The sequence below is a fragment of the Sarcophilus harrisii genome, chromosome 4, assembly GCF_902635505.1.
Source record: "Sarcophilus harrisii chromosome 4, mSarHar1.11, whole genome shotgun sequence".
Taxonomy (NCBI): domain Eukaryota; kingdom Metazoa; phylum Chordata; class Mammalia; order Dasyuromorphia; family Dasyuridae; genus Sarcophilus; species Sarcophilus harrisii.
The window spans coordinates 151573614-151600652 of NC_045429.1; the positions used below are offsets into that span (position 1 = coordinate 151573614).

Here is a 27039-nt window from a genome sequence, read left to right on the forward strand (position 1 = left end):
AAATACACAACTAGAGATAGATATATTCTGAAGCCTCTATTTTTTTTAATCTGACCTTTAAAAGTATTTTTTAAGAAAAGTTTTTTTTTAAAAAACAAACTCCTCTCTTAGGAGAGTTATGGCATATAGAATAAACCACCAATATAGATCTTTAGTGCCTACTTAAAGAAGGTTTCAGCTAAGCAAGACATATAGGAATCTCTAGCACAGAACCTTCCCTTTATAGTATAGGAAATTGAGACCCAGAAAATTAACTGATTTGCCTAAGATCTAATTAACCAACTAATTAACTAATTAATGTTGAAGCTAACCTACACTATCGTTTCATGAAATCAAGTACACTATTTGATAGAAATATGTTCTGCATTAGTGACCTCTAAAATGAACTTTCTTTTCCAGGATATTTTTAAGAAAGTACTAACAGATATGCATAAATCTGTTCTGAATTTGCACAATTTAAAGTTAGTCTTAAAACCCCGAGATTTATGAAGAACAGAAACTTGATGAGGTTTACAGCATTTTCCCCTACTGACAGGAGAATCAAGCTGGGAAAAAGAAAACATCCCAATTCTCATTAATGGAAACAGACCTGAACAGACTGCTGTAGCCATTGAAATGGTCTGAAACTGCCAGGAAATTCTAATAGCAAAAACAAGTTTGAAGGAGCTAGATCAATGTGCCTTTCATAGGTTAGCTATGGAATCTCAATATGTAAAGCTACAGAATTTATAAAATAAGCAGACATTTTCCTAAGTCTTTAATTTAGGTATTTCTATAGTGAGAGATACAGAAGAGATTAAACAAAGAGAATGTCTAATTTTTATAGAAAAAGATCATGAGAATATTTTTATATCATCCTAATATATAGTTTCTTTCCTTTGAGGATTATTGGTCTAATGAGTTAATATAATGAGCCTGCTTCTTTTCCCTGGTCATGGCAAAACTGAGTAGACTATAAGCAGCAAAACTAGTTATAAGGCATTTACTTTGAAAGAAAAAGAGGCAAATTCAATGTCAAATTCTGGAATATTCCCAAAGTCATGCTAGGGCACAAGCCATTCCCAGCTCAATAGAACTATTTTTACCTCATTTAACCTTTTTCTTTAATTTCTCTTCATAAGATGATAAAATTTTAATAGCAATAAAAATAATCAATTACACATAATTACAAGTGTTTTAAGGGATGGATAATGTGGTTCACTAGCAGTTCATGTTGAACAGATTTGAGGTTTTTTTTAAAGCCCTGAAAAAGCAACTTGAATAAAAATGTGAAATGCATGAAGGAAAGGGGGAAAAATCCAACTTGACCCCAAACTTTATTAATAGAAACCTCACATTCTAAGCAAGGGAGATAACTGAACTATGTACTGAACAGATTTCAATGGAGAATTATGATCAATTTTGGATGTAATATTCTAAGTAGATCCTTGAAAAATAAGAATAATGAAAATAGATGCTCTGGATTTATTAAAGACAGCGATAACATACTTTTCAAATTTACAAATGGAACAATGCAAGGATTACAAAGGGGGCAGTTAGGTAGTGGATAGAGTGACAGACTTGGAGTCAGAAAGACTATCTTGCAAAATCTGGCCTCAGGCACTTACTACCTTTTGTGATCCTGGGCAAGTCACTTAACCCTGTTTGCCTCAGTCCCTTATCTATAAAATGAGTTGAAAGAGGAAATGGCAAATAACTGCAGTATCACTGCCATAAAAACCACAAATAAGATCACAGAAGAATCAGACAGTACTGAAACTCCTGAACAATAACAACTACAAAATAAGAATAAGCAGTGGAGGGATCCTGACCGAGCTTGACATACTAAAACATTAGGAGTAAATCAATGAGATTTCATTTCATAAGGAAAAATGTAAAGTTCTACATGTTGATTTTAAAAGATGATTATTTCAAGTACAAGATGGAGAACCTTGTGGTTCGACAAAATATTTTTCTGAAAACGTTTTTAGGATTTTGGTGGACAGTAAGCTCATAATGAGTCATCAGAGTTTTGCAGAGACTTGTAAAGCTACTACAATCATGATTTGCATTTATAAAAAGGCATGAGTGACCCAACTAAAGTGTTAGTATTGCTATACTACATCCTACTCAGAGCCCACAAGAAATATTGTGTTCAATTCTTGGCACCCTACTTTAGGAAGAACATTATTAAGACAGAGATTACCTAGAGTAGGGTGGCCTGAATGGTAAAGAGCTTCAGTTTCAAGGTGCACTTGAAAGCCCTATTGATGTTTACTCTAGACATCCCAGTACAGAGAAAAGAATGGGAAGGCATAAATCATCCTCAGTTATCTAAAGGGCTACAATATACATATAAAAGGGTTTAAACTCTTCTTCAGCCTCAAAGTGAAAGACTAAGAACAATGTGTGGAAGTTCTAAAATGGTAAATTTAGTCTTAACACTTGGAAAAACTTCTTAACAATTCTAGTTGAATGGGCTTGAGTGGGCTATCTTGAGCAGTAGTATTTTCTTTTATATTAATAATTATCTAGCAAGATCTCTATGACCATTTGTGTACTGTTGAACAATGGTAGTTGTCGCACCTTTTAGTCTCAAATACTCCTTTACATTCTTAAAAATTATTTAAGATCCCTAAAGAACTTTTTTATCTTCTGACATTTATCATATTAAAAATTAAAACATCTTAGTAGTGTTATGAAAATAATTTTAACCTCACATACTCCTTTGGGTACTTCCAGTGGTACCTGAATTACTCTTTGAGAACTGTTGCTACAAAGTAATTATTTTTCCAGTGTGGAGTATACTAGATGGATTTTGAGATCTCTTTTAAATCTGAAATTCTGTGATTCTAAGCTGTAAGGCCAGCCATTACAAAAAATAGGAGAGTTTTTCCTCCTTTATAAATTAAAAAGGTTTAGCAAATTCATCAAGCTGAGAAAATAAATTTTTGGTCATCAGATATTTTATGATAGGTTGATTCTATAATGGACAATGATTCTTACATTTGTTTTTTGTCTTAGTTCCCTTTGACAGTCTTGGGAGGCATATGAATCCCTTCCACAGAAGAAAATATAAATGATCTAAATAATTATGGATTAGAAAAATGCAAATTAAAATAACCTTGAGATAACATTTTACAAGTAGTAGGTTGGCTAAAGATATGGAAGAGGAAAGCAAAAAGTGTTAGAGGTGATTCATTGTTTGTGGAATTGTAACTGATCTAAACATTTTAAAGAACAATCTGGCATTATGCCCAAAAAGTTATTAAACTGCATATACTCTTTAACCCAATAATATCAATATTAAGCCTATTTCCAAAGATAATTAGGGGAAAAAAAGAACCTATATGTTTCAAAATGTTTATAGTAGCTTTCTTTGTGGTGGCAAAGAACTGGAAATTGTAGAGATGTCCTTCAATTGGGGAATGGCTGAACAAATTGTATTGGAATATTACTATTATATTAAAAAAAATAACCTCAAGGATCTTAGAAAAATGTGCAAAGATTTGCATTAAATAAGAGCAAAAATAAAAGCAGAACCAAGAGAATATTGTATACAAAAATAGCAATATTGTTTTGAAAATTAATTTGAATAAATAAGTAATTTTGACTATTTTAAATACACAAATTAACATATGAAGAAAGATACATCTGCATCCATAGAAAGAACTGATAAATAGATGTGCAGAATAATTTTACATGTGTGTATGTGCCTGTACTTGTGCACACACATATTTGTGTATAATGGTAGCCATCTCTAGGGCCATGTGAGGGGCAGGGAAGAAAAATAAAAGAAAAAAAAATATTATATTTTAAAGGAATAGCAAATTGTACATAATAGATTTGTAATTTCATGTGCAATCACCTTTTTAAAAATTATACTGTATTATGAAAAAGCCTGTTTTATTTCACAAATTAAAAATACATATTATCATACAAGAGGTGGTTAAGTGTTATGGTTGGCCTTTTTAGGGTAAAAGGAGATTTAATCATAAGCATAATCATAAGCAATCATACCTTGAGAGGTAAAGCCTAACTACCAGGGAACAAAATCTTATCAGCAGATACTTTCTAAAGAGTATGTTTCTCAATTCATTTTCTGTTATAGACTACATTGGCAAAAACTCATGGACTACTTTTTGGAATAATGTATTTAAATAAATCAGATAAAACAAATGGGATTACCAAGGAAAGTCAAGGTGTACCTTTTTTCCCATTTGAGTTCCTGGACACCTCAAAATCCTTAATGCTTGTTGAAGTTATAGTCTCATATTTATAATAGAAAAGGTCTTAGTAAAATAAAATAAATAATAAATAAAATAATAAAATAAATTAAAATAAATATTCAATAAAACTTTAAGATACTTTGCAGATATTCACTGAGATAGGCTAATTACTGAGATCTTTTTGCTATGCAAACAGTCCTAGACAGTCCTAGACAAAAATGCTTCCAACAGCAGGTAGTAAAGGCAAGTTAAATCTAGATTAACTCAAATCTCACTTCTCTTACCTTGTAATGAATTGAAGATGGAGAAGAGGTACATGAAGGCAATGTTTAAGGGTCCCCAGGCAAAGAACGCAAAGCCCCAAGTCATGCCTAACAGAAAGGTGAGGCTAACCACACTCCGGAGGTTTCTCAGAATCTCTTCTCGAAGGGTCCTATTGCTTCTTTTCCCATTCCTTCCACAGATCTGCACCATTACCACAATGAACATTGCAACATTCAAGAGAAACATGACTCCAAAATAACCAGCACAAGTTACATAAAATACCACTGGATCCTGGATCCAACAGCTGTAAAGAAGCAAAACCAGAAAGCAGTTCCATGTTAAAGATGATTATGATACTCTACACTAATGATTTCCTATTGGGCTTTGGGAGGTATGGGCAGGGAAAGGTTTGACTTAAATCTGCTACTTAACAGTGGGTATATCTTGATCAACTCCTCCTCTGTGTTGCTTAATTTCCTCATCTGTAAAATGAGGACATGGAATGAATGATTTAGAGATTCAATAACCTGATTTCTGCGTCTAACTGATAGTTTTAAAAATTAAAGCTGATTCTGAATCATATCCAATTTTATTTGTTTTACTATACTTATTTTCTCTAAAGGTAAGCTATTCAGTTGTTTTTCATGTCCAACTCTTCATGATCCCTTTTGGAATTTTCTTGGCAAAGATTTTAAAGTGGTTTGCCATTTCCTTCTCCAGCTTGAAAGATGAGGAAGCTAAGGCAAAGCAGGGTTATACATATAGAGGAGTGCTTGAGGGCAAATTTGAAGTCAGTAAGATCAGTCTTTCTGACTTCAGACCTGGCATACTAACCTCTGCTTCACCTAACTGCCCCCAAATGAACTAGACATCCTAATTCAAGGAAGCAAATTTCATCCCAAATATTGGTGATACTTAGTAGGATGGAACATGTGATAGGAATTTAGCTTCTAAAAATAGCTAATTCAAAAAGACATGAGATATTAGGAGGTGGAGTACCACTGTATGTTAGGGAAAAAAATATATATACACACACACACACACATATATACATATGTGCATATATAAATACATATATAAGCATATTGTATATATATATTCATATTCATGTGAATAGTATGAGGGGAGAAGTATGATGTATGGCATTTGGGTGGGTAAGTTTCAAGAGGAGTAGACTCAGAAATGACATAGGTATATCCTATAGATTATATGGACAGAATTAAGAGTCTTAAAACTATAGGCTAATGAATTTGATTTCTCTATTCCAGGAAAAAATCTAGTGCATATTCTTAAAGGGATGATATGTGAGCATTTTCCTTTTATGGGGGAACTGGGGGGAGGAAAAAGAAAATAAGAAAAAGAGAATAAGCATTTATATAGTACCTACTATATGCAAGTCACTGTGCTATGCACTTTAGAAATGTTATATTATTTGATCCTCACAACAACCCTGTGAGATAAATGATGTTATTATCCCCGTTTTACAGCCAGGGAAACTGGGTAAACAGAGGTTAACTAACTTGCCCAGGGTCATAAAGTTAGGAAGTATCTCAGGCTGCATTAGAAATCAGAGATTTCTGACTTTAGGCATGTTGCTTTCTCCACTGGGCCATCTAACCACTTTTGCCAAAACAGAGAAAGTACAGCATTGCAGACAGAATGGGTCTCAGAGTTAGGAAGACCAGCGTTCAAGACTCACTTCTGAGATATATTGGCTGTGAGATATCATTCAGAGCAAAGTCATTTACTCTTTCAATGATCCATTCTAATCTCAAATAAGAAGGTCTATTGTGGTATGACATAGGAGTTTATCCCTGGTCTTGTTCTGTTCATATTTATTACTAATGACTTGAAGACACAGAAACATGTTTGTGAGATTTACAAATGATTCCAAGCTAGAAAGAAAAGCCATTATATTTGATAACGGAGTCTAGAGCCAAAGAAATCATGCCAGTCTAGAATTATGGGCCAAAGGGTACAAGGCGAGAATCTAATAGGGAGAAATAAGAACTCCACATTTCTAAACTTCAGAAATATAGGGCTGAGCCTTGAGGGGTGGTTAGATAAATGTTCACCTCCCAATAAAGATTTTATCAATTGAGTGGATTACAAGTGCAGTACAATTAAATAGTATGACATAATTTGCCATATCTGAAGTCCTATGTTTAGAATATCTTGTGAAATATGTAGAAAGGGTGCACTTATATTACTTACAACTCACTGCGTTGCCCCTTGATGTCTTGACCATAACCTTCTTTTCCATATATTTTATTTGCATTTGTATTTCTGCTTGCTAGTACAATTGTTACCACCAGAGCAGGCAAACCTGTCATAAAAGATCATGACATTATAAGTGTCTTTGATGTAACTTACCAAAATATCTACGGCAAGGAAGAAAACATTCTTTTCATATTAATGATTTGAAATACTAACTAGCATAAGGAAAACATGGCTTTCTCTGGGTAAGACTTTGAGGGTTGCTAAAAGTTTAATCTAGGCAATATCTTCGGTAGGCATGGTAAATTTTGTCTCTGAGCTATCACCCACAAGGCTTAATTCTCCTCCATACTTTCACTAGATGTAGAAATTGCTGAGTATACCTCTGGGATGAATTGTACCTGAGCTGAGAGAAAAATATATGAAAAACTCATTTAATTAGTATGAGATATCCATCCTATATTAATGATAATTAAGAGAATTTTCTTTTACAAGAGGATTTCCCATAACTAGAAGTGTTGAGGAATGAAAGGGGAAAGTGTTGAGCCTTGAACATCTTATGAGTTATGCCTATTTCTGATCTGGCTTGGTTCTATGAATAATGTTACTTCTGATTCAGAAGTGGCAAAAATAAAACAAACTTATAGAGCAGAGTGCTTCTAGTACTAGTCTAAGCAATTCTGTTGTTCTCTTATTTAGCAAAGCAGGCAAATAAGTTAAAGTGGTAGCTATGCAGCATCTTATATATTTTTGTGGTTTTCAGTTAAAGAGCCAGATCATATTTAAATAAACTACTGTCACATCATTTGGTTCCTTTCAGGATGGCTTGTCAGGACTGCCAAAGTTCAAGTACATCCACATAATGTAGTTTTTTCCTTATCGCTTCTTCAAAACAAATATATCATCAGATTTCTTCTTTCAACTGACACAAACTTTATAGCATTCTCTCATATACAGTTTGGTCAGCTGCTCAGTGGTTAGAGCAGTCAGGCGTGAAGTCAGAAAGATATAAATTCAGATTTGCTTGCAGACACTGAAGAGCTGTGTGACCCTTAGCAAGTCACTTAACCTTGTTCACCTCAGTTTCCCCATCTGTAAATGACCCAGAGAGGAAAATAACAAACCACTGTATCTTGGCCAAGAATATGCCAAATGGGGTCACAAACAGTCAGATATGACTGAACAATAAGCACTTTAAGAATATAATTCAGTCCAAAGATAGGCTGTTATGAAGAAACATCTTCTGGTGACAGTTTATAATCATTTTTCAACCACGTTCAACTCTTTCTGACCCATTTTGCCTTTTCTTGGCAAAAATGTGGGAGTGGTTTGCCATTTCCTTCTCTAGTTTATTTTACATATCAGGAAACTGAAGCAAACAGGTTTAAGTGACTTGCCTCGAGTCACATAGCTAGTAAATGTCTGAGACAAGAATTGAATTCAGGAGGCTAAGACTTTCTGAGTCTCAGCCCAGTATCCAATCCATTGTACTATCTAGTCATCATTCTTCACCGTTTCTAGGGAAAATAATTGAAGAAAAACTCCCAGTCTTAGGTGGATGTGAAAGAACTAATAGATGTCTTCACTCAGGCAAAGGTGAAAATTTCCATTCCAGAAGTCATAATGAGAAATCTCTGCAAATAACCTACATGTCTTCTGAGATGTAGTGATGTAGGGATGGAGTGATCTTCTGATCACTTGTTCAATCACAAACTTCAAAGTCTAATCACAATTAGTGTGTGGATGGGTGTATCTACAGGGTGGAGCACCATGACCAACTCTATTTATTTGGCTTAGAGTTTAAGGCTAACCCATGTGCTTTGAAGCACAATGGGAGCATACAACTCAGTGCCAACTGCTTTCTCAGAAGACTTGGGATGGGCTGGCTTTTGGGCACAGAAGAAATAAATTTGATGGTGACTCATGGACTTTTCCCTTTATTACCATATTGAGAATCTTTTCTATGGATCATGACATTCTCCTGGAGAAGATGTATACCTTGATATACTTCATTTATAGTCAGGAGCTTCCTTTTGACTGTCTCTGTACTTAGAAAAAATTCATGTTATGAGAATCCAGCAAAGCACATAACCTTAATCCACTTACCCCAGCCAATAATGCAGAATTTCAGTATGTACCGGCGAATGTAAGTATTGAATACTTTAACCAGAGCAATGTACATGTGAACTGCCTCCAAACCCATCCACGTAAAGGTTGCCAGAAGGAAAAAATGCAGAAGAGCTGCAATGGCTACACAGAGTCCATCGATGTCAAATGAAGTGACCCAACCATCAAGGAGGAAGATTAAATTTAGAAACAACAGGGCAGTACTAAGATTCATCAAGATTTTGGAAGGGTAATCTCTCCGTAACTTTCTGAAATAAAGCACAGAGAAAGATGCACAAGCAATGTCCTGATAGAAATCCTAATAGAAATAAAGTTACTAGGAGTTAGGAATGAGATTTTTGTTTGGCTCTGCAATGACTGGTGGACAACCAGATGTAAATCTATAAAGTGTTATAAATGAATGATAATTTCTTAGACTTGAAGATTAGATTTTATTTAATCCAGTCCTTTCAAAAGAATGGTCCTGACACTAAGAGTGGATAAATGACTTACTCAAGGTTATATAGGTAATAGAAGAATTCTTGTTTTGAACACAGGTACTATGATCAATAGTGTTCTCAGGAAAAAGGTGAAAGACATATATAATTATAGCTGTCTATATGTATAAGTTTATTTTCCCTTATTATATATGAAAATTTTAATGAAAGGAAATACCATTAGTTTGTTTTTCCTAATATGAATTTTGGAGGGGAAATACAGTATAGTGTTAAAAACACAATAAAACTTCTATCTTTACCTTTTATGATCCTCTAATTATTCTTTGACAAAAGCTGATGTTAATTTTCAGCTTAGAGGCTACTTTTCAAAGATCTTTGAAGAAAATTTAGCATATTTCTTTTTCTCAATTAAGTTCCAACTTAAAAAGCAATTAAAAAATTAAACTAAAATACTACTAGAGAGGTTTGGATTAATTCTATAATATAAAGATATTTTTATTGATATATATATATATATACACACACACATATATATAATTATATAATGGAAGACTATAATGTAAGATGAATCTAAAGGTCATTCATATATTAGATTCCCATCAGAAAAAAAAATCTATATTTGGTATTACATGTTACATGTGACAAAATGCTTCATAAATTAAAATTACTCTTCACTTACATGAGTCACATAGGATTTAAATGCTCCTTAAAGCAAAGAAAACATTCCTGTTTTTACTTAAGACTAATCAGTAATTTAGTTTTGGCAGATGATGAAATACTTACTCAAAAGCAACATATGTTAGGAGAGTTGCAGCTGAAAATATAGCAGAAACTCCACAGCCAATGTAGGTAATAAAGGTCAGGACTTTAGTGTTTCGTGCATCTATTTGTGAAGCAGTTCCTTGCAGATCCTACATAAAACATGAAAATGAATTTATGACTTTCTTCTTTTGCTGCAGCTGCTATTTTTCCTGGTTGAAAAGTTTAGAGGAAACCTTAGATTTAGTCTATGAAATCATTTTAATGGTTTATAAACATTATACTGGATAACTATTATGGTGACATATTTCTGAAATAATGGTTATTCCTTGTATGAAATAGTATACAAGCAAGCTAGCAATGGTTTCTGATTATTACATGAAACTAAAATATACCATGGTTGGAAAACTGGATATCAATAATTTTCATCATTTCTCTTTTGTTTGAAACTTTTATCTTCTTTACAGTAGACAAATGATATTTTAAAATAATAACAAAGTAGTAGAGAAAAAGATCATCTCCTGAATTATCCTTGAGTTATAGTAGGTTATGAAGTATAGAAATGAAAGAATACAGCAATTTGATTTACTGTTTTTTTCCCTTCTGGAAAAACAAACAAACAAATAAATTACATTAGCTAGATAATGGTTGTTGGCTATTATGTCCCAATTTGGAACAGATTAGACAGATGGTATTTATCAAATATATTTATTACCTCGTTTTCTCTCCTCTGGTTATAGTCATAGCTCATTAGAGATGGAAGAGACCTCAAAGATCATGAAGATGAACCCCCTCATCCCAGGTCCTGAGCAGGAAAGTCTGACAAGGCCATTGGGAGTTATGCTTTGCAAAGACTATAATATGGAAACCAGTCTTTTCTATAAAACAACATAGCCAAGGCAGAAAATATTTTATAAGTCCTGGGAATAAAGACACCCAGCGTGACTATGCTGTAAATTTTGAGTAGCTTCTCAAATATTAAAATGCATAAAGAGACCATGGAGGCCTTAGAAGTGTCTTATATAAGGGAATAAGGATCCTTAAGAGAAACCCAGAAAAAACTCTTAACAAAGCCCTGGTGGTCTGAAAAGGCTAAACAGGAACTAAATCTTTCTTGGATATAGTATAAGACAGGATAAATTTTGGAAAATTTTTCTTCTCACCCTCTATAGTCCCATAAAAGTGGTCACAGTGGAAAGAGGGAAGGAGATGACTAAAAAAATTCATATCGTTATAAACATAAACAAACTACTATATTATATGATGGTAGTCAGCAAAGCACAACTAATAGCAAATTCATAATGAAATTAAAACAATACGTGAACAAATCAGCCATCCAAAGTTATTGTGGTACCAAACTTAAATTTTTTTTTGCTTTGGAGATCAGCCATGATGGCAGTTAAGTAGGACAGTCTAGTTCTCTCCCATAACTCCTCCACAAAGATCCAGGAAAAGTACTGGATCAAGTCCTGATTAGGAAATTTGAGGAAAAATAATCATAGTGAGTCATTTTTCCAACCCAGGTTGGCTTAAAGAAACAGAAGAATAGGGACAGGGCATGGCTCTAACCAGGGATGTGATGTGAAGAGCTTTCCAGAAAGAGGGTAGAGAATAATCCTGAAACCAAGGGTCTGTCTGTAGTTGTGTCCATCGCAAGAAGAGGTCCTCGATCTGGAATAATGAGGGCTGACTTTGTGAAAGGAGTGGGAAGATGTACCAACTGCCAGTTTTGTTGATTATTTTTCACAATTAGATGATAAATCCAATGTGGAGTGGGGGAGGAAAACTATACCTAGAAATGGCTTTGAAGGGTGAGGAATGATTTTAGGTCACAGGCTGTATACCAAGTAAGAACTGAATTCAGGACAAGCAGCAGTTATGTGGTTCAGAACCAGGAGGGGAACTCAGTTCTAGCAATCATTCTTAGCTATTATAGCTAGTATGGTGAAATGATACATTTCTCTCTTCCTCAGAAGAGGTCATAAAGAGAGTCTAATAAAAAATACATAGGGCTAAGTTAGGCTAGGAATGTTTTTTTAAAAAAAAAGGTTTCTGTGATCTTAAAGGGAGAAAGGAAAAGGAATTGAAAAGGAACACAGTAGGAGAGGGGTAGAGAAAAGGTGAGAAATTATCTCATATGATGTTAGTGTTCAAGTAGAAGATTATATGAACAAAGAGTAAGGAGTGGTGGGAGTGGATGGCATTTGAATCTCATTTTCATCTGAACTTATCAAAGGAGAGAAGAGTACCTATAAATTGTTCCCGGATAAGGGAGAGAAAAGAGGGGAGCTAAAGTAAATCGCATTAAATCTACCCTCTTTTTTGCAAAATCTGTGTAAAGAGATGATAGAGATCTCTGAGCAAGGCAATAATAAACCTTAATTCCAGAAAAATGAGTTAAACCATACTATCCAATTCCTGAAAGTGAGGTGATGGACTCAGAGTATACACTGGTGTGTGTGTGTGTGTGTGTGTGTGTGTAGGTGTGTAGGACATGGTAGGACATGGCCAATAGGGGAATTTGTTTTGTCTGAGTTTTGCTTGGGTTTTGTTTTGTTTTCTTTTTCATTAGGAATGGAGAAGGCAGGAGTGATAAAGACAAATTTCTGATGAATGAAAAAAAATAATTTTAAAAAGAAGGTATAAGATCTGTATCCCAAAGAAATCATAAAAGGAGGAAAAATAGCCAAATGTGCAAAAATATTTGTAGCAGCCCTTTTTGAGGTAGCAGAATATTGAAAATTGAGGGAATGCCTATTAACTGGGAAATGGCTGAACGAATTGTGGTATATGAATATAATGGAATGCTATTGTATAATAAGAAATGATGAACTGGCAGATTTTAGAAAAACATGAAAAAAATTGTAAAAACTAATACACAATAAAATGAGCAGAACCAGGAAAACATTGTACACAGTATCAGCAATATTGTTGATCAACTATGAATGACACAGCTCTTCTTAGAAACATGATAATTCAACATGTGACAAGTACAAAGGAAAGGAACAGTATATGAAAGAAGATTATCCACGTGTAAATAAAGAAATAAGGGACTCTGAATATAAACTGAAGTATATTTTTTTCATTTATTTTATTCCTTTATGTGTTTTTTTCTTCTGATATTTCTCCTTTCATAAGTGTGACTAATATGGAAATGTTTTACATAAAACACATATGATCTATATCATAATACCTACCATTTTCATTAGAGGCAAAGGGAGGTACTCAAAATCCTATAAAAATGAATGCTTAAATCTGTCTTAACAGTAATTGGGAAAAATAAAACACTATTAAAATTTTTAAAAGAGGGTGTAGGTTGAATAAAGGTAAGATCAGAAGAGCAAAAGTTAATTGGAGAAAATCTAAACATAATTTTATTTCATTTAAGTTGTTGGGTTTCCTTATAAATTTGCATCAGTTCCTTATATATCTTGAAAATGAGACATACAGTTCATACAGCCATTATGTGAATTTGTTCTTAACTATGAATTTTTTCTTTTCCTTTTTTGTCAATGAGGAAGGGGAGGAAGGGAGAGAAAATTAATGTTTGCCAATTGAAAAAAAATGAAGTATGAGTTGGTAAAATAAAAAAAAAAAAAAGCCAGTGGGTCAGGAGGATGCTTTTTGTTTCAGTGGGCAGACAAATCACCTATAAGTAGAGATTTTTATGTTCCTGCCATCTCATCTATCATTCCCATATTTATAGGGTTTTTAAAAACTTGCAAATTTAAACCAGTTAAACCAAAGCATATGTTTCTGCATTAGTCTTCTAAAGAATATAACCTTCCTGGAAGAATGACCATGAGCCAAAATATATCTATGTGGAAATAAAAGAACAAGACTATTTTATAGGGTCTTGGAAATCTAAAGAAATGGAGGTATTTTCCACTATTCAGGAAAGGCTGGCTCATTTTCAAAAGGAAAGAAAATATTGGCATTTATAGGTCAAGAAATTTTTGAAAGTAAAGAAAAGATTTCATTTATGTTCAGAGAGTAACAAAAATGTTCTTTTCTGTATTTTACAATTTTTCATTTATGTTTTGTTCTCTTCTTTCAAGACATTTAAGGCCTAAAGGTGTCAGGAAAATTATCATGAATCCATGAAATTTGGTGAGGCTAAGTGGGTGGGTGATAGATCATAGGCCAAATTAATAACAGGCCCCCAGGCAGTACTAGGTGTTCTTTAGCCTTTCTTCTTGATATCATGCTTTCAGGGTTGGCAGGAAGAAAGGTATGTGTGAATTCAAGAAATGAAAGATTTCACACCTCACTGCTTCTCCCTAACTATGTGAACAATAAGCTTTATCACCTTAACCAACCATCAGTTGCAACTCAAATTTCATAAGCATTTTAAGTGCCTAAGAAGGCAGTGTGATGTCACCTTCTAATTGGTCTCCTGATTCAAGTGTCTATTCACTGCAATCCATCCTCTACTCAGCTGCCAAAATAATTTTCTTAAAGCATGGTCTGGCTACTTCATTCCACTACTCGATAAAATATTGTGGCTCCCTGTCATCTCTAGAATCAAATATCAAATCCTCTATTTAACATTTAGCATCCTTCATAGCTGAACCCCTTTCTACTATTCCTATCTTCTTAAGTTTTATTCCCTCACATGCTTTCTCCGATTCAGCTACACTAGTCTAATTGCTGTTCTTCACACAGAAAGCTCAATTTCCTAACTCTGTGTCTTTAAACTGGCTATTCTGAATGCATGTCTCCCTCTTCCCCTTGGCCTCTTAGCTTCCTTGGCTTCCAGAAACGTCTCTTGCTGTTAATGTCTTTACTCTAAGATTACCTTTCATTTACACTGTATTAACCTTTTTCGTTATCTGCGCTACTGGGCTACCATGCAACCCCAAAATCCTAAACTTATTTTTAATATTAAAAAGAAGCCTTCTGACTCTAGCTATCATGATGTAATGTAAGAGTTTCCTACTTTTTTAAAAATTCCCATTGGAAAAACACTAAGTTTTGCTTTATCATGGGTGTGTTCTTTCTATTTCCCCTTCTCTTCTTCCAAAAGGCTATAACTTCATAGTGTCTTTCTCAAGATTCAGGGATTTCACTTTTTGTTTATGTGGCCTCTTATATTATTACATTTTTTAAAAATCTCAAAGAAACAAAACCATTATCTTTGTAATAGTTACTCAACAATAATGCACACTGGATTTCATGGTATTCTTTATTCAGAACCAATATTAAGAGTGTAGGAGAATGATGACCATGATGTAAAAAAGCAATGCTCCAAAGGGAATTGTAATTTTACAAATAAGAAAGATATTCTGCACTCACCATCAGAACCCCAAAGTGGGTGAGGTGGTTACACAAGCACACTGTCTCATTTTCATTTGAGTCTCTGTGTGCGACACAGCCTGATGTGTTCCAGCCACCGAAACCTTCTAGAGGAATAAAGCAACATAGATTGTTAAAATATTAGTAGAGTGGAATATAATGAAAAGAGCAATGGATATGGAGTCAGAAAACCTAAATTCAAATTTTGGAACTGCCACTAAGTAACTGTGTGAATTTGAGCAAGTCACCTTTACTTCTCTAGGTCTCAATTTCCTCTTCTCTAAATTAGGGAGTGAAAAGGGGTCAGCTTAAGGGAGCTCAATTAATTTTTTTTTAAATATCATTCTAAGAGAAGTCTATAGTCTTCCCCAAAGTGTCAAGGGGTTTATGACCAACATACATATAAGGTTAAGAACCTCTGTTTTATGATTCCTTAAGAGTATTAAAGAAGGCATCTTAAGAACTAAAGGAAGACTTGAAGAGGGATGGACAGTCATAACAATTTTGTTTTTTAAAAAGGTGGGTATTAGTAGCTGATTTACCTTTGTCACTATGGATATGTGGTGGCCTTATTCCTTCTTTTTCTAGGAGCTCAGTAGGCACATAAAAAGGCTAGGTAAAAAGTAATAAATAATAAAGAAGAAAAATGTCTAATTTTGGTCAAATATACCCGTGTGCTTCTGATTATGCCTCATATCTGAGGAAGAGGCTGAGAATTAACTAGGAGTAACAAAAACTTCCATTAATATAGTAATAGGGGAAGTGGGAAGTTTATTTATCCATATTTTCAGATAAGAAAATTAAGAATTTGAAACTTAGAATCTCCCAAGCAGGTGGAAGAGATTAACTTTCCAAGGAGAATAGTCAAAGCTAGTTCTGGTGCTGGTATATTAGAAATTCAGGGCTGTGTGTGTGTGTGTGTGTGTGTGTACTAGCTACATAAATACTAGCTACAATCATCATCATCACCATCATCATTATTACTGCAACCATAATTACTACAATTCCTACAGCTATTTTTACTTCTACTACTACTACAATACATTATGCTATTAATATTGTTGCTGCTGCTGCTATTACTATTACTACTACTAAATTCATATTTCTTTATTCAATATCCAGTGCTCTTTCTACTTTTAAATAGAGACTATTCCAATTACATATGGGTCTGATAAATTATTCTTTTGACCAAGATGGAGAAATGAGTTGATAGCATAACTGATAAATTTAGAAGTGGTTGAAAAAATGGACCTAAGAAATAGTAATTAATAAATCTCCATTAACCTGAATGGAAGCTTCTAGTGGTATGCCACTATTCTGTCCATTTTTATCAATTATTTTCATGAAGACATACAAAGGTGATTATTAAAGATTAGATAATATGTTCAGTGTTGCAATAAGGATCCTTAAAAAATCTCAACAAGCTAAATGAAAGATAGAAACTATGACCATAATATTTAATAGGAATAATAAAAATTCTAACATTTAGGTTAAAAATGATTTACAAGGATTAAAAAAAAATCTATGATTTTGCAGTTCACATATCAAATGCCTGAGTTTTTGGTTGACTTCAAATGCAATACAAATTAACACTGCCTTATGATTCTTAAGGAATGCTTATGCTATTTTAAGCTTCATAAAAATGTATAGAGATAATACTCTCCTTGACTATGCCCATTTTCAACACAACTTGGAGTACTGTGTACAAGCCCTGAAATATCTAAAGCCCTGTGGAAGAAGAGTAGATAAAAAATTTATTTTGAACTTTAGAATTTACTATCAAAAAGGACATCTTTTAAGGAGGCTAAGGGTGTGTATGTGTGTGTGTGTGTGTGTGTGTGTGTGTGTGTGTGTGTGTGTTTTGCTTTCTATTTAGCCTTAAGGAAATAAAATAGAATTGACTTTTCTAACCATCTAAAATGATTTTTCAGTTCATGCAGAATCATATCACCATGCTAGTGATAAAATAAAACTGTAAAAAATGATTACCAATTTAAAAGACAACATGGTAAAGTTCACAGAGAACCAGGATGACTGTGGTTTAAGACTTGATTTTGATATAGTGATTGTCTACTTACAAGCCTTTTAGCAACTTTATAAGAGTAGGAGTTGTAGAGTACTTGCAAAGATTCATTGGTGGAGAGAATTTTCTCACTCACATACCCCTAATAATATAATCAAAAGTGCAGACTAGAAAAACAAAAAGGGGACATTTATTTTGAAACTTACTGTTTTTATTCAAATCCCAGAAAACACAGATGGGATGAAGCACCTGAATGAACATGAGCATAAAACATGTAACAAGATATTTAGGTCAAATGATTAAAAAGTTTTGGATTTTAAGATTTTTACAGAAAAGAAAAGAGAAAAAAAAAACTATACTAGTGCCATATAACAAGCCGAGAAACCTAGGAGAAAATAATCTCTCAATAGAATTCTTGATGTTAAATCAAATGTAAACACTAAGGAGAAATATATTAATTAGTTCAAAGCAGAAAATTAAAACTTTTAATTTATCAAATGTAAAATTAATATACTATATTGGAAGAACAAAAACAACAAACCCCCCCAAAACTGTGAACTTGGCATCAAGAGACTAAGATCTATGTTCTGACTCTGCCACTTAACATTTTGGTGAGCTGGTATAATTGACATTTTTTTAACTTGTCTGAGCATCAGCATCCTAACTGTTATTGAATATAATCTCAAATTATAAGTACAAATGCAATTCAAATTATAAAAAGAAATATAATGATGATGATACCAATAACATGTGGATTTCCTATTCTCCAAGGATATAGTGAAAGTCAAATTATATAATAAAAAGGGCATTATACCTATACAGGACTATAAAAATGTAACTTATTATTACTCTTGTTTCAAAATTCTCAGTCAACTGTAATTACTGATATTACTTATTCATTAGATGATCAGTTCCTTGAGAATAAGTATTGTTTTTGCCTTTCTTTGTATCCTAGTTCTTGGCACAGGGCCTGGTGCTAGCACATGCTTAAGATAATGCTTACAGACTGGTATTTAACAAAATTCTTAGAATATATTTTGTTTTCCTCAATAGCACTCCTGTCTCTCTTATAAATGATAAGACTGAGGTTCTTCACTTTTTTTTTTAAAATGTCATGGCCAGATTTGGTAATCTGGCAAAACCTATGGAATCCATTTAAGAAAAAAGAAAAAAAAGCACACATAGGTATATATATATATATATATATATATATATATATATATATATATGCATGTGCAGAGACACATTACATGTGTATATATAAAATTTTAAATTTGTAATGGAATGTTAAATTTAATTGATTAAAAAGATGTAATTTTCCCATCCAGCTTCACAGATATCCTGCAATGTATTCACACATTACTTGAAAATTCATGAATTCCAGGTTAAGAATGGGTGAAGGGAGGAAAAGTTAAATGACAGAATTAGGTCACCAAGTGTTAAGATTGAACATTGATTATTCAATTCTAGTATCTCCCCAGGAAAATATGAACTCCTTGAGATGAGGAACTATTCTTTTTTAATATCTCTGTATCTCTAGCTCCTGGGATAGTGCCTTGCACATAATAGGCACTGAAATGGTTGTCAGTTTGAATCGGATTGGAAACTACCGTTTTAAAAAATTCTTATTGAAAAATAAAATCCTTATTTATCACAAAACCAAACAGTTCTTCAGCAGCTCTGTTCTTTATTAGTCTGTCTGAGTAAATGTTAGAACCAGTCTATACACATGACTCTGGGAGGACAAAAGATGAGGAGAAGGAAGAAAGGAAGGAAGGAAAGAAGGAAAGGAAGGATGAGAGGGATGGGGAAGAAAGGAAGAGAAGGACAAGGAGAAGGAAGAGAAGAAGGAAAAGGAGGAGAAGAAAAGAAGGAAAAGGAAGAGAAGGAGGAAGAGAAAGTAAGAAGGAGGAAGAGGAGGAAGAAAAAGAGGAAAAGAAGAAGAGGAAGAAGGGGGGGGGGAGACAACATTTAGCCTAGACTGCCTAGACACCCAATTTGTCTGTGATTTTCACATGGCTACTAAGTATAAGAGGCAGGTCTAGTCTCCTAATTTTAAGTCCAGCATAAAGAACATGAGTGCAGCATTTAAACAGCTCTACATTTCATTGGTGCTTCTGATATATTTCTCAATATCTATGTTTACTTATATTTTTATTTTTAATGTAACTTCTTATAAAAGCAATTAAACTTGCTGTTAGGCAAGCAGGTTTTATATCGATATTTGTCTAAATAGAGTCATCCAACCTTTAAAACATTTTCCCTTCAATCTCTTCCTCTTGCTGGCTTTCATTTCCATCATTTGGATTGCTAGCCCCCACCTCACCAACAAAGAATGTTGCCAATTTCCCATGATGTAAGGACATCAGGCAAAATTCCCAGAGTTGGCAGCTTCCTGCTGCTCCCTTCTTTATTCTGGAAAAGTACAGGTTACTCTACAGGTCATTGGACAGATTCCCAAGAATCCTTTAAGATAAACTAAATCTGATCATTTCTATATTTGAAGAAGTGACCAAGACATTTTCTTACCTGATTTCGTGTATGTTTGATTATAACCTGAATAGGTTCCTGAAGATCCCGGATACTAATGTTTCCAATACTACACGCCATCACATAGCTCACTAGCTTGTCTCGCTGAGTTTCTACATCCTTTTAAAAAGAAAAAAACCAAAACAAAACAATACCTTACACGTACTAGGCCAAGTGCATACTTTTATTTTAATGTGCTATTCCAAAATAAGCAAACAGTCAGCAACTTTTACACTTAAGATCTCCCATTATAAGAATGTCCTGTTTATAAGATCAAGTTGCAGGCTTTCCTCATGGTATTCTGTTATTTCCCTTATTATCATAAATACACAAGGAGAACATATTATAAGGCAACTTTCATGAAGTTTCTCTCTAAATGACTATATTTGAAGCCAGTCACTTATACCTTATACAATGTGAACTCATAAACAATGCAAACTCATAAAAAGTTGTGAACAATTAGATCATTTCCTAAACTATGGGGAAAAAAATGAGGCTGCTTATCTTTTGGACAAAAAATTTTTATAGGTAGAAAGGAATTATGGTGTAAAAAACTGTTTTAAAGTCTTTGGTTTTTATATTTTATGCTAACCATTGACACATTTACTAAGGAATTATATCTAATTGTAATTTTGTTGGAGCAGTTACTGATGAAAAAGTTTAAATTGTTCTTCCTAATAGATATTTAATTTAAGATTTTAAGTTTTAATCACAGAAGTGAGTGATTTAACTTATGCTTCAAAAGAGAATAGCTGGGATTTGAAACATTAAGATATCCACACAAAAGCGAGACACATATATAGAAGTATTATTTTTGGAGTAAGGTAGACCTGGGTTCAAATGCGACTTCAGAAACTAGTTTCATTAAGTCATTCAACCACTAGCTAATTGGCTATCTGTTCTAGTTTTAAATCTATGATTCTTCATTTAATAGGACAAGACAGGAACTGTTACTATGCCTAGATCATCGTCATTCATTGTTTTTCAGTCATGTCTGACTTTGTTTTTGTTTGTTTGTTTTTTAGCCAAGATACTAGGATGGTATGCCATTTTCTTTTGCAACTCATTTTACAGATGAGGAAACTGAGGCAAACAGAATTAAGTGACTTGCCCAGGGTCACAATGCTAGTGAATATCTAAAACTAAATTTAAAATCAGGTCTTCCCGCTGCCAGATCTGGCACTTTTGCCACACATAACCAAACTGTCCTATCCCTAGCTCACAGGATATATTTTTAAAAGTACTTGTTATTTTTTTTAAAGTATTTACTTGTAATTTAAGAATTAAGTAATATAAATATTATTTCCATTTTACAGATAAAAATCCTGAAGTTCTTGGGATTTAATTGTGATTTAACACAATCACAGAGTTACTTATTGCCTAAGGGCAAGATTCAAGCCCAATCTCTCCCACACCAAGTTCAGCATTCTGTGTACCATTCCATCCTATCTCCCATTCATAATAGTATCAAATTTTTCAACACTTGAATTTGTGAATTTTCAACACTTCATACTCTAGATTTAAACACACATTATAGCATGTATATACCACAGGTAAATGTGGCTCAATACTCAGAAAAGTGATTTCATATTTTAACTGAATCACTATCAGTTATAATTGCTGTTATCCAGGGATTCCTCAGTTCTCAAATGAATCTTTGACATTAGTGATGTAAATATTCTCTTCAATGAAGCACATTTAAGGTTTTTCCATGAGGCAGTGTAGATTTGGTTTCAATTGCTGCCAAAGACACTCAACTATCTGTATGGCCTTAGACAAAACATTTACTTTATCTGATTTTCAGTTTCTACATCTCTAAAAAGAGGGAGGCAGAATGGATGGTCATAGTGTACTATGACTTCTTCTCTTACAACTTTTGCCCAAGTCCTTTCACAATGCTGCTTTGAAAGATGGCAAGGCATGGGAGGGTGAGAAGAGAAAAGCCCACTGTAGTTCTTTCTCACTTTTTATCACAAGAATACCAATGCAGCTTTTAGACTGCCCTCTTGTCATCCCTTGTACTGTCACCTGATCACTCAATCTTTCTATTCTAAATTTCTCCAATGACACTTTTCAATCCTGTTCTTTTTTGAAGATCCTCAAAGATAATTATTGTTTCAGTCTGTTCATAACCATTATGTATCGGATCCCTGTCTTCTCTCTCTCTCTCTCTCTCTCTATATATATATATATATATAGCCATAACACTAGAATCACAGAAAGCTGGTACTGAAAAAAATTAACTTTATTTCTAAGAGAAAGTTGGGATGAATAAAGTAATTTTACAATTTCATACAATCTGGTCTCTTTTTACTCAACTATGGGACCAGTTTACCATTTATTGGTCCCTTCTGTCTCACATACATAATAATGTATATAGGTAGAATAGCATTATAGATTATTCATTCAAATGTATGCTGCAATCTGGGAAACAGACTTTCTTCATCCACATGATCTTTCCTGTGCAAATGGTCAAGCCAAATTCTTGAGCGGTTATTAATCTTTTCTGTAATGTTCCAGGACTGTTTGAAAACCAGTACAATATTATTGTATCATAGGAACTTCTGGAGAACTGCTTCATCTAGAAATACTCACTCCTCAGTCTGGTCTCTGTGCTGTATCACCTCTGTCACAACAGTAAATACTTTTTGACCAGGATATATTTTCCTGTTTTATTCCTAATCTGATGTTTATAATCAGAGAATTATTAAGTAGCATTTTTTTCCCATCATATCTTTCAAAGAATCTTGAATGAGTTTGATGTTTGCTGGGAGACATCTTTATTAGAAGAGAACCTTGAAGGAAATATTTTGCTGTAATAAATCAAATGCTTTTTCAAATAATGAACACAATACACAATAGGTTTTTCTTGTATTCTCTATTCAGTTAGCCCAATTATTCCCTACAAATACCCTCATTATAACTGTATATACTTCATTTGTACATAGCTAAGTCTTGTAAAAGATTTATTTTTTAAATGAGGCAAAACTGTTCAGATTCTTCCATAATACTTCATAATATTTTATAAATGAATATATATTATAAATTGGTATTGACCATAACTACCATTTCTCTCTTCTCAAGTAATATACCTACTAACAAAATAACTCCAGAGCCTTTCTTGGTCTTCTTAGGGTAAATGATGCCAATTAAATCTCTTTATAAAGTTATTTTAATAGCTTATAGATATCACATCTATTGTCTATTATCTATTTTTTTTCATTTTAATTACTCATCTAATTAGTTCAGTATTGAGTTGTTTCAATTGTATATTATGTCTTTTTTCTCATTAGTATTTTTTCTTCATCTTTTTAATAATTCTGGTTTCTTCTCTAAAAAAATCAATGGTTTGATTGTACACAGGAAATTAATTCAACAATAATTCTGAGGATTAAGCCTATTTTTGTGAAATACCAAGGTGTTTTTAATCATTTTAAGAGGATGCATAATTCTTAAAATAAATTACAGATAAGCATTTTTGAGAATTAGAATTCAGGGAAGAAAATCAAATTTTGGTTTTAAGGATATATAACTCTAAAAACTTGGATATGAAGACATTCTAATCCTCCTTCCTCTAAATTTGTCTACATTATTAATCTAACAATGACACACACTATTTTATAAAACTTATTAACTAATTCTTTGGTCTTTGGGGCTCAATTTTCTATATGTTTTGACCTGTCTCCCCAGATGAATTACAAACATCTTTAATCTGTAGACCATACATACTTTATAATACTTTGTTTTCTTCACAATAAATTCCATATTGTCTTATGTATTAAATGTATCTCATACATATCTTCATTGATTTCAAAGGTCAGTGAATAATGGTGGCAAGCTATATACCTTCACTCCTTCAATAGAGCTATATTTATCTTTTGGAAAAGCATGTGTGTCAGATTTAAGACAGATTTTCCAATCTGTCTTAAGAAATTTCAAATTTTCTCTTGTACATTTCTCTTTGAAATGTCCTATATCAATTCACATTTTAGTATTTAAAAATCCTCACTTTTAAAAACAAAATATTTTAGCGTAGCTCTTGTAGATAACTTTTGCTTTCAGAGGCCAGGGGAAGTCATGGGTGTTTGCTGGCAGATTACTCTCTAGGATCTAGAAACAGTGCCAATAAAAATGGTAATGTGTGCTCAGCACAATAGCACCCAATTCTGCGGATGTAAAAGAGCAGAAGGTCACTTGAAATACTAATAGGAAGACTGATTAAAGCCAAGAATGCTGCTCATTACAAAAACACTACTTCCTTCTGAATGAAAAAAAAAAATCCTTTCCCTTACTTAGAGAGTAATTTTCCTTAAATTTGTTAGTCTCACTTACTTGTTTGAAATGATTGAAAGTAGTTAATATTTAGCCTAAACAGAAAATACAAGTGGCTGTTTAGTAATACATACACACACATATATATACATGTGTGTATATATATATATACATTTTTATACTAGAGTATTTAACTTATATTTGTCAACTTGTAGAATTGAAACTAATATTCTCTTCTTACATAAATATGAGTAAACATTTATGTTAGCAAATGCAAGATTATCTGAAAACAAGTATTTAAGACAATAATTTTATTAAAACCTTCATTTTAATAAAAAATGAAGTTATTTCTCTATTTTTCCTGATACGCTTAATTTTAAGGTACTTGGAATCTTACTTTTTTTTTTTTTAAAGAGACTTGATGGAGATCAAGTAAAATTAATTCAATGTATACTTGCCTGAAAAAGTCCAGTTTTGTTGAAGAAAGTAAATTGAGCTCTTTTCACTGATTCAGATTCTTCTTTACTTAAATTCATAAGTAAACTTCGGGGTAAAATGACAGAAGCCAAAGAATTCACTTGACCTGTCTCGAAGTCCATCTAGGAGAAAAGTAAATAGAATAGTCAAAAAATTGCAATAGTGTAATCACTTAGCTTGCCTAACTAAGGTGAAGTGACATCTCAAAGTGCACAAATAAATTGTAGGCCAACTGTTCACTTTACAAAGCACATTCTCACTTCATCAGCTATTTGTATAAAGTCTCTGCTAAGAAAGATTTAAGGTTAGTTATTCTTCATGTTTTTATGTGATTGGGATTTAGTGATATTCTTTATTTAACATAAAGAAATCTGCAAAATTAGAAAATTCTCATATATGAGGATTAAATTTTTCTTCTTTAAAACCACACAGCTAATTTATCAAAGTTTTCAGCCTTTTTGCAAAAGAATTTGTGATTTGGGAGTGTCCAGAGAAGGAAAAAAGAGAATAGGACTCTTGCATTAAGAAAAAAGAATTTCTATTAAAAGGGGAAAGTTTAAGTTTCATGATTTTTATTTTTCAGTACCTTGTACTTATATCACTGATTAAATGGCAGAGAAGGAGTGATTTCATTAGAATCAACTTTCCATTTAACTTTTGGGGAAGTCTTCACAGAATGGTCTTTTTTTGGCTATGAAAAAAAAAATCAACTTGATCCTAAATGCAAAATTTCATCTAGAGTCATGTGTAAGGAAAGAGAAGATTTTTCTCTATATATGCTATTAGATTAGCTGGCTATCTACTGTTGTAGCAATTAAAAAGTAGTATAGCAAAGTACAAGTTTAGATATGTGAAAGTGATCACTGTTAACATAACAGAACTTCCATTGGCCCCACCCTCAACAAGCCTTAGTCATTCCATTCTGTGGTAAGAATGTCTGCTAATCCCATTCCCAACTTCCATAAATTAAAGTTGATTATGCAATATAATTTATATAGCTAATTCCTCTCTGTTTTTGAGAGGGAGAATGATCCCCAATAACTGCTAAAAATATGAAACAGCAGATGATTAAGCCACCTTTTTGGACAATGAATTAGTTTTTTGTTTTTTTTTTTTTAATAATCAATGAATTAGAGGGCAATTAGGTGGCGAAATGGTTAGAGCACCAGTCCTGAAGTCTGGAGGACTTGAGTTCAAATGTGACTTCAGATAGCTCCTTACTCCTCCTAACTGTGTGACCCTGGGCAAGTCATTTAACCCCAATTACCTTAGCTAAATAAACAAACAAACAAACAAATAAATAATCAATGAATTAGATATTCCTCAACTCTATGCACATAAACTTCATGTCATTTTAATATGATCTGAAAATTTCCTTTCTGGTACTAAATCTTTAGAATCTGTAATCTATAGAAAAAGGGATCAAAAGGAAAACTAGACTGACTTGCTTTTTTTCTGATGAAAATTAATTTTCCAACAGTTCATTTAGAATAACATTGCCTCCAAAGGACTAAAGATGAATATCCCACCAAGAGCAATGGAAAGGTATATGGTGAGAGTGAGTAGGCTATAACATGTCAACAAGTAGCAGCTTGAAAGAAGAGTTAGAGTAAAGGAGTCATCAAAGAATTGTTTGACAAAAAGAGAAAAAGATGGTCACACAGTAAGAATGAGGGATGATAAGTGTTTGGTGAGAGTAGAACTCCAGCACCTTGGATGGATACTCTTTGGCAAACTGGAGGACAATGACAAAAGCTGCATGGGATAAACAGGCATGGATGAATTGGGAGTTGACTTATTGGAGAGAAATCTCAAATTGAGATCACAAATTCATGTGAATATTAAATACTTTCTTAAGGACTGGTTTAATTACCAGCCTCTAGTTAAAGATTTCCAAAGGAAAAGAAAAATAACCTTTGCCTTAAAATTAAAAATTTCTTCTAAAATTATAGAACAATTTTGAGAAGTACTTAATAATTTTATACTCCGAAATATAGATCACATGATGTCTAAATGATTCTATAGAGATAAGAACTTATCCTACTTTTAAGTCTTTAGGCTCAAAAATTGCTATAATTATCAGCCTCTTGAAAGGAAAGAAGGTAAGCATCCAAAACATATTCATAACTGTGTTTCAAAACAAGGCATGAAAACCACAAGCTCATACCTGGAAATATGAATCATTACTGTTTGGAAGACCAATACTGAAAGTTGAACCTTCATATGTCTCTGGGATCAGAGATGACACCCCAAGAGCAAGATTTCGAGTTGTAATGTTCACAGGTACTTCATTATTTAACTTGATCTTAAAAGCCAACTCATCAATTGTTTTTAAAGCCCTGAAAACATCAAAAACATCATTATCACCCTCATCATCACCATCATCATCATCATCATCATCAAAGAATAAGTAGCAGACATTTGCATATAC

At 33.1% G+C, this 27039-nt stretch overlaps 1 protein-coding gene across 4 annotated transcripts in view; it reads right to left on the reverse strand.

The window, feature by feature from the left end:
- The window catches only part of ADGRG6 (adhesion G protein-coupled receptor G6), a 179275-nt gene that overhangs the window by 20607 nt on the left and 131629 nt on the right, over positions 1-27039 (reverse strand). For all 4 annotated transcript variants that reach the window (XM_031964186.1, XM_031964187.1, XM_031964188.1 and 1 more), the window contains 9 exons: positions 26776-26947; positions 24590-24730; positions 19860-19979; positions 17537-17579; positions 15308-15414; positions 10037-10164; positions 8796-9064; positions 6687-6798; positions 4493-4776 (listed from right to left, as the gene is read on the reverse strand). In XM_031964186.1, coding sequence (XP_031820046.1) covers positions 4493-4776; positions 6687-6798; positions 8796-9064; positions 10037-10164; positions 15308-15414; positions 17537-17579; positions 19860-19979; positions 24590-24730; positions 26776-26947 — 1376 coding nt within the window. The remainder of the gene's footprint in view (positions 1-4492; positions 4777-6686; positions 6799-8795; positions 9065-10036; positions 10165-15307; positions 15415-17536; positions 17580-19859; positions 19980-24589; positions 24731-26775; positions 26948-27039) is intronic.